Raw genomic sequence first — 14,116 nt, forward strand, 5'->3', positions numbered from 1 at the left:
TGAGGACCTTCCAATGATTTGGAAGTAACCAGAGACTTAACAAGCCAGCAGCTTATGCCATTGCTCCTACAAGCCTGATCCAAGAACTTCACAATTATTGTATGTATTTGATTCCTTTAACCAATTTGGTATTATCAGTTGTGACCCACAGAGGCACAGTGACACACTCCCTTCAACATCCACTGAATAAACCTATTCCATCTATCACTAGGAGGGTGTCCGAAGACCTTAACAAGGGATTCCAGCTTCTAGATGCAAAGGGAATGGGTCTCAGTAGTAACCCTTGTGGAACCTGCATGGACCCTGCTGCACAGTTACATCCCCTAGTTATGATATAACCTGTGGGAAACCCTCTAGGATCCCCTACCTCCCATCATGCTGGCATTTCCACAATTGGTCTTGTAAGTTTGCCACTTGTTTTACAAGCTGGTCACATTCCTCTCTGATTGCCTCACAGCTTTTACTCTTTTCCGAAAATGTCTCATTAGGTTATACCAGATGTATTTTGTATATCTCCTTTTGCTCCTCCAGACATTTCTTGCCTTTCTAATTTGTGGATCTGGACTATCAAGTTCTTTACCTGCTGATTTAAGGCTCCAATTCCCAATAGTAAGCTTTGTAATAACAGCTTTTTGTTTTCCCCTTTTTAAATTTTCTATCCAGCACTACCTTTTGGAGTTCCTTTTAATGGAACCTTCCTTCCTGTCACACTCTTTGGGAGATGGCTGAATTCAGCTTCCATTTTGTAGGACAACAGTTTAATCAGCTTTGGATATAATGTAGCTGAAACTGAATGAAATCTAAATACCCTTTTTGCACCAAATGACATCAACTGTATCTGCGGCCATTACACAAAATACTGTAAAAGATGTTTATTTGGGAAAAAACCCATATAGTTTGAATACATACTTCTGGTCCAATAACCTTAAATGATAGTGTAACACCCCTCTGGGAAAAATGTATTTTATCTCATGTATTAACTTCTGGCAATTTAAGCTCCTTGGTAGGTTCTTTCTGAAATGCCATGAGAAAGGAAATACCCTGAAATTAGATTAACGCTAAGCATTATGGTTTTTTGAACAGTCAAAACATATATTACTATCTGGCTTAATAATTCTACTGGGCACATGAGAAGGCAGGATGAGGACAGCAGCTTTCTGCTTTCTGAAAGGTGAAAAATACTCAGTAAAAAATAGAATGTTTTATGAAGATCAAATTAATAGGTTTTCTAAAATATTCAAATCTTTGTCTCTGCTATTAAACAGAATAATAATGCAGAGAAACACTTTTCCATGGCTGGAAATGGAACACTGGACAATGTGGGCCAGGGCTCTGAGTTGCACTGAGCATTCTCTCTCTCTCATGTCCTTGGCTGGCTGGTTTTTGCTCACATGCTCAGGATCTAAGTGATCGCCATATGTGGGGTAAGGAAGGAATTTTCTTCCAGGACAGATTGGTAGTGATTTTCATCTTCCTCTGCTGCATAGAGTGCAAGTCACTTGCCAGGATTATCTGGGTATAGCTCACTTAATCATTTTGCTGCCATTGCAGGGGCCTTGGGCACTGATGTACCTTGGTCCCTCAGATTCTCTCTCTCTGTGGCAAATAATAGCTTGGTGTCTTGTCGTCTTTTGTCTAATTTTGGTTGTGAACTTTAGTGTGTGGGTACTGGGTGGTGTCGGTGGCCTGTGAAATACAGGAAGTCCGATTAGATGGTGAGGCCTCATGTGGAGTACTGTGTCCAGTTTTGGGCCGCACACTACAAGAAGGATGTGGAAAAATTGGAAAGAGTCCAGCGGAGGGCAACAAAAATGATTAGGGGGCTGGAGCACATGACTTATGAGGAGAGGCTGAGGGAACTGGGATTGTTTAGTCTGAGGAAGAGAAGAATGAGGGGGGTTCCAAAGAGGATGGATCTAGACTGTTCTCAGAGGTACCAGATGACAGCACAAGGAGTAATGATCTCAAGTTGCAGTGGGGGAGGTTTAGGTTGGATATTAGGAAAAGCTTTTTCACTAGGAGGGTGGTGAAGCACTAGAAATGGTTACCTAGGGAGGTGGTGGAATCTCCTTCCTTAGAGGTTTTTAAGGCCAGGCTTGACAAAGCCCTGGCTGGGATGATTTAGTTGGGAATTGGTCCTGCTTTGAGCAGGGGGTTGGACTAGTTGACCTCCTGAGGTCCCTTCCAACCCTGATAGTCTATGATTCTATAGATAATCTGGGGTGGTCCCTTCTGGCCTTAAATTCTATGAACTCTGGGCAAGTTATAATCTCAGAAAGACTAAGGTGTTGAACCTGTACTACACAGGTACAAAGTTTTGCAGTTATAAAGCAGGACTTGGTGCATGAGGGGAACTTGCTCTTACATTAATGAAAACACTGATGTGTGGTTGCTAAATTACTCTTGCCAAGTAACGGGGGTAAAGTTTAAGAAGAAATGTAGAATTAACCATCTCATTAACAAGATGAAGATTGCACCTAAGTGTAGGTCTCCCAACATGTCCAGTCTCCCTTATTGACATTTCACACTTGTGAGTAAGAAACCAAGTGCACAGTGGATTTGAGACTAACTACAGCTCAATGTGGAAGATAACAGACTTACTGCTGAGAAAATTTTCAAAAGGGATCTGTGATTCTGGGTGTCTCAAGACACCTTAAAGGGCCTGATTTTTAGATGTCAGATACCCAGCATTTTCTGAAAATCATGTCCTTTTAAGGTTTCTTAAATTGGGCAGTCAAAAATGAAGACACCTAAAAGCACTAATCACTTTTGAAAATGTAGGTTCTAGTGTTTAACTTAGCTTGTACCCTTAGCTTCTCATTGAACTTGTGCTGGAGAGCAACCATCTTGCATTCACTCTTGAGCACTGTTTCATGTACAAAGTGCTGAATAATAACATGAGAGGACTCCATGTTTCTAAAATGAAATTGGCTCTTTATTAAGAGAAGTATGTACAGTGATGCTGCAATTGCAGCTTGCATTCAAATCACATGCATACAGATTGGCTGTTGCCTCCTCCAAACTTGTCCTCCTGCAGCCTGTGCTCTTCCCTCCAAGTTCAATGCAGCTTGCTACAGGTGCCTACAGGGACTTGCAGGATCAAGGTGTTTGTTCATTCACATGTCAGAATCTGGTGGTACAAAGTCACAAATACTCTTAATCACCAGATTCAACCAATGTTGTTTTGAAATGAGAGGTACTTCTGCAACTACATTCAGCTCACTAACGAAAAGTGTATCAACCATTTGCTAGCGGACTCTTATGTACACACTGGGACTCTTCCCATATGGATTTGGGTCAGAAATGGACCAGTACTGACTTGAAGGTGTCTTTTAGCCCCCTGCTTTGGTGATGGAAACAAAAACAATGTGGACCAAAATCTCCCAATACCATTGTGCGGGGGTAAATGAAATAATCTTGCACTTTAGCTCTTGTCAGCTGAATGTGTAGTATATATTACTACTTTGTCAAGTTATCGTACCCTTAACAAGATCTCTGGTATGTTTTACAGCAAAACTTTTTAATTCTGTATTTTTTTCTTTCAGCCATTGATAGTCAACACTGAATTCTCAAACTCAATGCATTACATAGCCTAGGACAACTTTAGAAAAGTGTGGGGAGAGAATACATTCTCCAGAGTTTACGTGATTCTTGAGAAATTCTTCAAAGAAGTGTTAACTGAAGTTTTGTTGGTTGTCCTTCAAAAACTGAAGATATGATGTCACTTTTGCTGGTTGTTCATAAAAATAAAATGTACAGCAGAAAATAAAAATGTTTCTCCATTGAAAATATAACTTTACATGTTATGTTAAAATCATTTTACAAATTCACAGTTAAAAACAACCATGCTGCCATATACATAAATCCACACAAATATTTCAGTTCAAGTGATTCAGAGGAACTAATGAATAAATAGTTCCATCACTGGTTTTAGAAGCTGGAGTACAATGGCCATTTCTCATATGGGAATTATGGACAGATGAGGAAGTCTCTGTTCTATAAATTTGGGCTTGCATTTCGCAGCAACCAAACTTGCTCAGTAAAATGAAGAAATCTCTTCGGAAGGTCTTTGTGAAAATTGCATACAAGAAAGGATTGGCACATGAATTGATAGGGTAGAACAAAACCAGGAGGATCTTGGATTTGGACACAGTGATGAGAGGAAGCTTGAGTGATGCCGATATTGCAAAAAAAGATATTGGTGCCATGCACAGAAAATCGGTGAAGATCAGTATAGCCATGCGCTTGGCAATTTTGGTGTCACTGTTTGAAGCGATAACATTAGGGTTTCTCACTGTAAAGTAGATGCAGATGTAACAGGCACAGATGATCATAAATGCAAGAACATTCAGTACTAAAAGGAATATGATATAAGCCTGGGAAAGTGGTGTTTCTATATCCATGGGCAAGCAAATGCTGACTTTCATGTAGCTGCTGACTCCAAATATGGGAAGAAGGGCCACAGTGAAGGCAAACATCCAACCAAAAATCATGATAACCATGGCGTGCCGAAATCTAACCTTGCGGTCCAGTTGCATGGCATAGGTGATTGTATGCCATCTTTCCAGAGTGATCACAGTCAGTGTGTAAACTGAAAGTTCGCTCGCAAACACAGTGAAAAACCCTGCAGCACTGCATCCCGCACCAGTTTGCCAGTCTATGGCATAGTTGTAATACTGGCTTTTGGTCTGTATATCTACAGATGCAATCAACAACAGATAGATGCCTATACATAGGTCTGCAAATGCAAGATTGCACATTAGAAACCGAGGGACAGTGAGTTTATATTGACTGCTTATTAAAATAACCAACACAATGATGTTCCCAGTGATAGCTAGAATGTTGATAAACCATATCAGGACTCTGAGGATATTGTATCCCATGATATCTTCACAAGGATTGAAGGCATCAGGCTTAGGAGAGCAAGCCACATGTACTACTTCATTACATAAGCCATAGTCAAAGTCAAATTCATTTTCTAGTGAGTCAAAATCCATGTAGTTGTTGGGAAAGTAATCCTCAACTACAGATCTTCTGTGCACCCTGTCCGCAGGCTGCTCATCAGCGTCTTGCATGACATCAGATTTATTACATATTGGATGCAATGCAGAACTGTAATGGAAGAACAGAACATAGTTAGTGCCTAAAAAATATAGCAGAAGAAATACAATAAATAAGGTTTCAGAGTAGCAGCCATGTTAATCTGTATCCGCAAAAAGAACAGGAGTACTTGTGGCACCTTAGAGACTAACACATTTATTTGAGTATAAGCTTTCGTGGGCTATAGCCCACTTCATCACTTCTTTTTACAATAAATAAGAGATATCATGCAGTTCCCATTAACATCTCTGCCCCTCTTGTTAACTGATTATTTACCCCAAGTCAAGATTTGAGGCCCCAGTCCTGCAAATCTTATGCACATGCTTAGCTTTACAGAGATGATTAATCCCATTGGTTTCAATGGGCTTATTGTCATGCATAAAGTTAAGCACATGTATAAGGGTTTGCAGAGTCAGGGCCTATAGGTGCTAAAGTATAGCTTGGGGTGAAATCACATAAACAATGACAAAATATCATTGCAAAACATACAGCTTGTTGAAAAATGGGGGAGGGCAGGGAGAATGCAAAAAAAATTGAGAATGTTTTAGTTTTTCATTGAAATTTTCCAATCATCACTTTTTATGCAAAGGGACTGAAATATGTATTCTCTTCCCAGAATTTGGTGTGCATCTCAAGAAACAAATCAAGGAAGCAAAGGGGTTGGGAGGGTGTATAATGGACCAAAAGAGGGTGCCAAAAGTAGACAAATGAGACAAGATGCTTCCAATAAGCAAATTACATTCACTGCCATCTTTTCCTCAATTTATGCAGGCTTGACCAGCACAATTCATTACAGGTAAATTACTTCCTATGCTTACAGATAGCAGATTTGCATGTCTGCTAGTAAATAATGTTGCTTGTATTTTCTGAATACAACTGAATATAAAACTTGTTCTAGCACCCAGTAAGATTATTTATGTGGTTAAACACATTGCTGAATCAGGGCCCTAGATATCCCCATTAAAGTACATGTTACTGTTCTATTGATGAATTAGCAAGTCTTCCTTTATTTACACAATTAATCAATCTGCTTTCCTTGTCTCAAAATATATTCTGAATCCACTCCAGAGACTTATCTGTACAGTAATATTCTGTTAATTATTTATGTACCAGTAGATGAAATCTATGAAAGAGTATGGAAAAATGTAAGAGTGTGGGCTCAGTTATTTGTTTTCCTCTCAGTCTGTCTCAACACGCAGATACACAATTGTATCTTATGGTTCTTTTCACAACGGGATGGGCAAAATTTGAAGAATGCTGTGCAAACAACATTCAAATTACATGATTTCATGCTGTCCTTTTAGGAGTGTTTCATCAACCAAGTATTTGAATCCAGATTTAAACATACTGTCCTGAAGAATCCTTTTTTTTTGTTATTATTATTATTATATATTGCAAGGGATCCATTCTAGTTTCCAGTGTGAAAGAGGGGGCACATGTTAGCTCTGAATATCTCCATTTAAATTTTTTTCCTAAAAAACAAAAACTTATTTAACATGAAAAAAGATCAAATAAAACTGCCAGTCACTGTAAGACTGGAATCACAGACAATTACATCTGAGGGTAAAAAGTTCAAACTGTCTATTGACGTTGGCAATTAAGTATCATTTTCAAAAGTGATTTAGAGAGGGCCTAAGGGTCCCAATGGGACTTAGGAACTTAAGTCACTTAGGCATTTTTGAAAAAAAATTACCCTGTGTCTGGAATTATTTTCTGTACTTTTTCATCACCGCAGTGCCATAGAGCAACTGATCATTTTAGTTATCTTTCATGGTAACTAAAAATCTGCTTTTTTAAAGGAAAGGGATTTGAATTGTTCTCTGAAGTTGCTCTTCTTAAAGTATTCAGGGGCATTTCCATAGTGAAATAATTTATAAAGTCAACAATATCTTGAAAACTTAACTATAATTACAAATCAGTAATTTCCCCTTGCACAGTACCATTCATAGCTACCTGTTCTTGTACAATGAAGAGCAAGTGTAAGTTTCTCTTAGAAGACACAGGATCCCTTAAAGGAACTTGAATTGAGGCACAGTCAGATTAAGTAATTTGCTCAAGGTCACAAAAGCCAGCATCAGAACTAGGATTAGAACTCAGAAGTCTTGTACTTAAATTTGGCTTCTGCCAACATAAGTGTCTCTCTATGTCCATTTAGTAACACCACCTTCCTGAGCATCAGTGTAGATACTGTGTTTCTTACGTTGACTGTTATTGGTCTTTAGAAGTCATCTCACAATGCCCCACACTGACAATACAATCAATACAAGTGCTCCTGGTGTGGACACACACTGCTGACACAAGGACCCAAGTGTGCACACACACAAGTGATTTAATAACTGCGATGGCTGTAAGTTAGGTCAACATAATTTCATAGCGTAGACAATTTCAAATGTAAGAAGAAAGGCATATCATCATGATTCTTTTAGATAGAAGCTAATCTTTATATCAAAACAATCAAAACGATGGCTGAAGTTCCTGCTGGGAATTGTCAGCTTCAGGGACATATAGACAGGAGGAAATTATCTTTTGAATCACAAATGAAGGAGGGCCTCCAACACACCCTGCAAAGCAAACTTTATACAAGTTAGTATAAAATGTAGTGTATCTTTTATTAGATCAACATCAGACTTTTATTATGATTTTATAGACCAATGTTATAACCATAAGCTCTCAAAAATTAGATCTTAGGGCCAGAGCTTATGGGCCAACTGAGCCATGTGTTGTGCAAGACCAGGGAGCTTGGGTGGGAAGGACAAAGCTGACTTATCTTTAATTCATCTTTACAAGTCCTGGATCCTGAGGCTGGTCCATTTTTGACCAGATCCCCTACACAAGTTAGAACAGCCACAGGGCTCCTGTAACTTACATTGGTTGCCCATGGCCCCAAAGGGGTTCTTCTGGGAGCCAGGGATCACTGACATGTAGGGGTGCTTTGCTGGGAGAAGGATAGCGTAGGAGCCACTGTGGCAGCTTTCACCACCTAAAGATTCTCCAGTAGAGCAGATTCCTCAGAGTGTTGCTTAACTGCTGTTAGGGTAGATTTGAATCACTGGAGCAGCCAGATGGGGCTGAGGATCTGACCCTGAACATCCTCTGAGGGTTCTTGTGTGACAACCATAAGGCTCAAACATTCTTAAAAATGGATAATTCAGGTTATGAGGTAGATAATTTTTATTCTCCCTGACAAATTACATCCTAGATCTAATCTTGAAAGGAGAAATAATAGTCTTGGGATAATGTATGATGAAGTCAAGTGACACCAGTACTCTCATGATGATGATGATGAATAATCTCTCTTCCACTTATCAAGTGTAGTCCTTGATCAGACAATCATCACAGTGGGGTTGAACATGTCATTAAGTACTCTTCAAAACAATTGAACAGTCTTGAGTACACACAGAGCTTGTGTCAGACACAGAAAATGCTTTGACATGGAAGCAGGTGTATCTACTACATCCTATACTCTATATCTAAGCTAACGTGCATGCAAATGACTTTGAGGTTCAGAGTCAAAGTATATCACTACTTTCCTGAATTAAAACTTTTCTGTTATTTCAATATAAGGATGCGACTTCAATAGAATCCCTTCTCCGTGTTCTCTCTGCTTGAATGACTTGCTCCAGATAAGCTTTTCTTGACTTCTCAGTAGTTTAATTAAAAATAAACAATTTGGAGAAAGTTTTGAAAATTCATGTTGTGTTCCATTTTTTTTTAAATTATAAGAGTCTTGATTATGAAAGAGAGAATAGATTATAGAAATAAGCTAATGCCACTACCCACATACCTTAGGTATAGGCCTGATCTACACTGCAGGGTTAGGTTGATGGAAGCTGCCTTGCATCAACCTACCTGTGGAAGTGTCTTTATTTAAATTTGGTTCCTGCTGATGTAAATGCCTCTTTGTGCTGATTTATGCTGTGTGTACACTATGGAATTAAGTCGACATAAGTTACATTGACGATCATAAGCCACTTTAATTACATTGGACGTGCACGCCCACAAAATGTTCCTTGTGTCGATGCAGTTGTTGCTCTTGCATCAACAAAGAAAGCATTGCATTGTGGGTAACTATTTCACTGTGCCACTCATCACCCTCTGCTGCTAGGAGCTGTGGGAATGGATTGTGGTGCATTATGGGGGCATCCTCACTGTACCATGATAAACTTCTTTCTGTTCCATCATTCCATTGGTTAGTTTCACACTGTTTTTAACAGCCCATGTAAATTGTGTGCCCGCCAACTCTGCCTGAAAGCGTGGATTCTGAACTGCTGACCAGTCTGGTGATGAGCATGATGAACACAGTGTGACTAGTCCTGCAGTATTTCATGAGCTCTGAATCAAAAAGTGAATCAGTAGTGCCTGCCCTACAGTGTACCACTGAAAGAAATAATTCAAGATTGCGTATGGCATTCAGAGAATAGCTGCACATGATGGACTGTCAGTACTGGGCTCAGGAAACAAGCACTGAATGGTGCTATCACAGTGTGATGCACGTATGGGATGATGAGCAGTGGCTGTAGAACTTTCGGATGTGCAAATGCACCATCCTGGAACTGTATGCAGAGCTTTCCCCAGCACTGCAGTGCAAGGACACCAAAACAAGAGCTGTTTCACTGTGGAAAAATGAGTGGTGATCGCTGTGTGGAAGCTGGCAACTCTGGTGTCAGTCACAAATCAGTTTGGAGTTGGAAAGTACATTGTGGGGGCTATGGTGATGCAAGTGTGCAGGGCTATTAATCACCTTCTGCTAGGAAGGACTGTGACTCTGGGTAATGTGTAGGAAATAAAAGATGGCATTGAGGCAATGGGATTCCCAAACTGCGTCTGGGTGACAGATGGAACGCATACCCAATTTTGGCCCCAAACCATCTTGCAATAGAGAACATAAACCAGACGGGTTACTTCTCCCTGGTCTTGCAGGCACTGGTGGATCACCAGGGCCGTTTCACTGACATCAATGCAGGGAGGTCAGGGAATGTGCATGTATGCATCTTTAGGAACACTAGACTGTATAGAAATCTGCATGCTGGGACTTTATTTCCAGACCAGGACATTCAAACTGGGGATGTGGAGATGCCCATAGTGATCCTTGCCCCTGCATACACCTTCCTCCCGTGGCTCATAAAGCCTTACATCAGGAACCTAGATAGCAGCAAGGAGTGCTTCAACAACAGGCTCAGCAGGTGCTGAATGATCGTTGAATATGCCTTTGGCAGATTATAAGGTCACTAGCCCTGCCTTTTTGGCAGATTAGACCTCAATGAGGAAAATATTCGGATGGCCACAGCAGCCTGCTGTTTTCTGTATAACATTTGCAAAGTGACAAGGGAAAAGTTTCCCAGGGATGAAGCGCTGAGGTAGATTGGCTGGCTGCTGATTTTGAGCAGCCGGATACCATGGCAATTAGAGGGGCACACTGGGAGATTATTAGAATTAGAATTAGGAAGGCTTTGAAGGAGCATTTTGACAATTATTCCCCGTAATGTGTCTTTATGTGATGCATTCAGCCAGGCAATATTAGCTTGCTCCCTTGAATGACCCCTGTAGTGCCTACTTCCTGAGCGTTAATTGTACTGAGCAAATATTCCTGCCTATAGCCACTGTGTTTGAATGTCAGCACCAACTAACATGTGTATGACACAAATAAAGAATCATTTTATTTAAAAAATGAAAGTTTAATAGCAGGACAATACACAAACATTTTATCAAACAGGGGACATGGTAATGAGGAAAAGTCTCTCGGTTATTGTTTTCACAGCTGCTTGTAACTCCAGCGTTCATTGTGAAACCAGGGGTGGAGTGCACAGAGTACTGCAAGGGACTGGGAATATGTGAGGAATGTGGTGGGGGAGTTTGAAGAGGGCCTAGAATCATCTAGTCCAACCCCCTGCTCAAAGTAGAACCAATCCCCAACTAAATCATCCCAGCCAGGGCTTTGTCAAGCCTGACCTTAAAAACCTCTAAGGAAGGAGATTCCACCTCCTCCCTAGGTAACCCATTCCAGTGCTTCACCACCCTCCTGGTGAAAAATATCCAAACCTCCCCCACTGCCACTTGAGACCATTACTCCTTGTTCTGTCATTTGATACCACTGACAACAGTCTAGATCAGTGGTTCTCAAACTTCTGTACTGGTGAGCTCTTTCACACAGCAAGCCTCTGAGTGTGAGCCCTCACCTAAATTAAAATACTTTTTATATATTTAACACCATTATAAATGTTGAAGGCAGACTGGAGTTCGGGGTGGAGGCTGACAGCTTGCGACGGTCCATGTAATAACCTCATGACCCCCAGAGGAGTCCCAACCCCCAGTCTGAGAACCTCTGGTCTAGATCCATCCCCTTTGGAACCCCCTTTCAGGTATAGAATCATAGAATCTCAGGGTTGGAAAGGACCTCAGGAGGTCATCTAGTCCAACCCCCTGCTCAAAGCAGGACCAAACCCAACTAAATCATCCCAGCCAGGGCTTTGTCAAGCCTGACCTTAAAAACCTCTAAGGAAGGAGATTCCACTACCTCCCTAGGTAACCCATTCCAGTTCTTCACCACCCTACTAATGAAAAAGTTTTTCCTAATGTCCAACCTAAACCTCCCCCTCTGCAACTTGAGACCATTACTCCTTGTTCTGTCATCTTCTACCACTGAGAACAGTCTAGATCCATCCTCTTTGGAACCCCCTTTCAGGTAGTTGAAAGCAGCTATCAAATCCCCCCTCATTCTTCTCTTCTGCAGACTAAACAATGCCAGTTCCCTCAGCCTCTCCTCATAAGTCATGTGCTCCAGCCCCCTAATCATTTTTGTTGCCCTCCGCTGGACTCTCTCCAATTTGTCCACATCCTTCTTGTAGTGTGGGGCCCAAAACTGGACACAGTACTCCAAATGAGGCCTCACCAGTGCTGAGTAGAGGGGAATGATCACATCCTTTGATCTGCCAGCAATCCTCCCACTTATACAGCCCAAAATGCAGTTAGCCTCCTTGGCAACAAGGGCCCACTGTCGACTCATATCCAGCTAGCCTAGCCGTTCGGTGCCTGGTCTGTACAGTGCATGGGATTCTTTCATCCTAAGTGCAGGACTCTGTACTTGTCCTTGTTGAACCTGATCAGATTTATTTTGGCCCAATCCTCTAATTTGTCTAGGTCCCTCTGTATCCTAACTCTACTCTCCAGTGTATCTACCACTCCTTCCAGTTTAGTGTCATCTGCAAACTTGCTGAGCGTGCAATCCACGCTGTCCTCCAGATCATTAATGAAGATACTGAACAAAACTGGCCCCAGGACAGATCCTTCGGGTACTCCGCTTGATACCAGCTGCCAGCTAGACATGGAGCCATTGATCACTACCTGTTGAGCCCGACGATCTAGCCAGCTTTCTATTCACCTTCTAGTCCATTCATCCAGCCCATACTACTTTAACTTTCCGGCAAAAATACTGTGGGAGATCGTATCAAAAGCTTTGCTAAAGTCAAGGAATAACATGTCCACTGCTTTCCCCTCATCCATAGAGACAGTTATCTCGTCATAGAATGCAATTAGATTAGTCAGCCATAAATTGCCCTTGGTGAATCCATGATGACTGTTCCTGATCACTTTCCTCTCCTCTAAGTGCTTCAGAATTGATTCCTTGAGGACCTGCTCTATGATTTTTCTAGGACTGAGGTGAGGCTGACTGGCCTGTAGTTCTCCAGATCCTCCTTCTTCACTTTTTTAAAGATAGGCACTACATTAGCCTTTTTCCAGTCATCTGGGACCTCCCCTGATCGCCATGAGTTTTCAAAGATAATGGCCAATGGCTCTGCAATCACATCCGCCAACTCCTTTAGCACCCTCAGATGCAGCGCATCCGGCCTCATGGACTTGTGCTTGTCCAGCTTTTCTAAATAGTCCTGAACCACTTCTTTCTCCACAGAAGGTTGGTCACCTCCTCCCCATGCTGTGCTTCCGAGTGTAGAAGTCTGGGAGCTCACCTTGTTTTTGAAGATAGAGGCAAAAAAAGCATTGAGTACATTAGCTTTTACCACATCTTCTGTCACTAGGTTGCCTCTCTCATTCAGTAAGGGGCCCACACTTTCCTTTACCTTCTTCTTGTTGCTAACATACCTTAAGAAACCTTCTTATTATTCTTAACATCTCTTGCAACTCGAAGTGTGATTTCACTCCTGCATGCCTGAGCAATATTTTTATACTCCTCCCTGGTCATTTGTCTAATGTTCCACTTCTTGTAAGCTTCTTTTTTGTGTTTAAGATCAGCAAGGATTTCACTGTTAAGCCAAGCTGGTCGCCTGCCATATTTACTATTCTTTCTACACATCGGGATGGTTTGTTCCTGCAACCTCAATAAGGATTCTTTAAAATACATGGAACAGAGTTCTGTATTGGGTGCAGGGGGAGTCGTGCACGGATGTGCTAAGACTGCAGCGTAATAGGGGACTTGAGCACCTCTCTCTGGCCCTTCTTTCTAGGCTATCCAGCCTGAGTCTTTCATTGATTGTATCCCTCCGAGTTCTTGTTTCACTATTTGCTGCATCTGTTGACTGCAGCAGTTCGCAAAACATATCCTCCTTATTTCTCCTGGTTCACTGTCAGTGATGAGCTGCTAAAATCTTAACAACCGATTCCCTATAAAAAGTTCTGATTTAAGGGATGTGCCACAGCATGTATTTTTTGTACCAATAGGGTTACCATACATCTGTATTTTCCTGGGAGGAATTTTTAAGAACTGAAAAGCGATTTAAGAACTGAAAAGCCTGACATGTCCAGGAAAATATAGATGTATGTTAACCCTACCTAAAGTTCTTTTTTAAAAAGATGGGGCTGAACTAGAAATGAGCTCCTTTTCACATGTGTGGGTCCCTGCCACTCCCTTGGGGTTGCTAGGGTGACCAGATGTCCCAATTTTATAGGGACAGTCTCAATTTTTGGGTCTTTTTCTTATATAGGCTCCTATTACCCCTCACCCCCTGTCCCAATTTTTCACACTTGCTGTCTGGTCACCCTAGGGTGTGCACGTGTGGGTCCC

At 41.4% G+C, this 14,116-nt stretch overlaps 1 protein-coding gene across 3 annotated transcripts in view; it reads right to left on the reverse strand.

Annotated features, from left to right (window-relative positions):
• Positions 1-2,913: 2,913 nt before the first annotated feature.
• The window catches only part of FSHR (follicle stimulating hormone receptor), a 165,716-nt gene continuing 154,513 nt past the window's right edge, over positions 2,914-14,116 (reverse strand). For all 3 annotated transcript variants that reach the window (XM_039532582.1, XM_039532581.1, XM_039532583.1), the window contains one exon: positions 2,914-5,112. In XM_039532582.1, coding sequence (XP_039388516.1) covers positions 3,879-5,112 — 1,234 coding nt within the window. In that variant the 3' untranslated portion in view covers positions 2,914-3,878. The remainder of the gene's footprint in view (positions 5,113-14,116) is intronic.

The sequence above is a fragment of the Mauremys reevesii genome, linkage group 3, assembly GCF_016161935.1.
Source record: "Mauremys reevesii isolate NIE-2019 linkage group 3, ASM1616193v1, whole genome shotgun sequence".
Taxonomy (NCBI): Eukaryota; Metazoa; Chordata; order Testudines; family Geoemydidae; genus Mauremys; species Mauremys reevesii.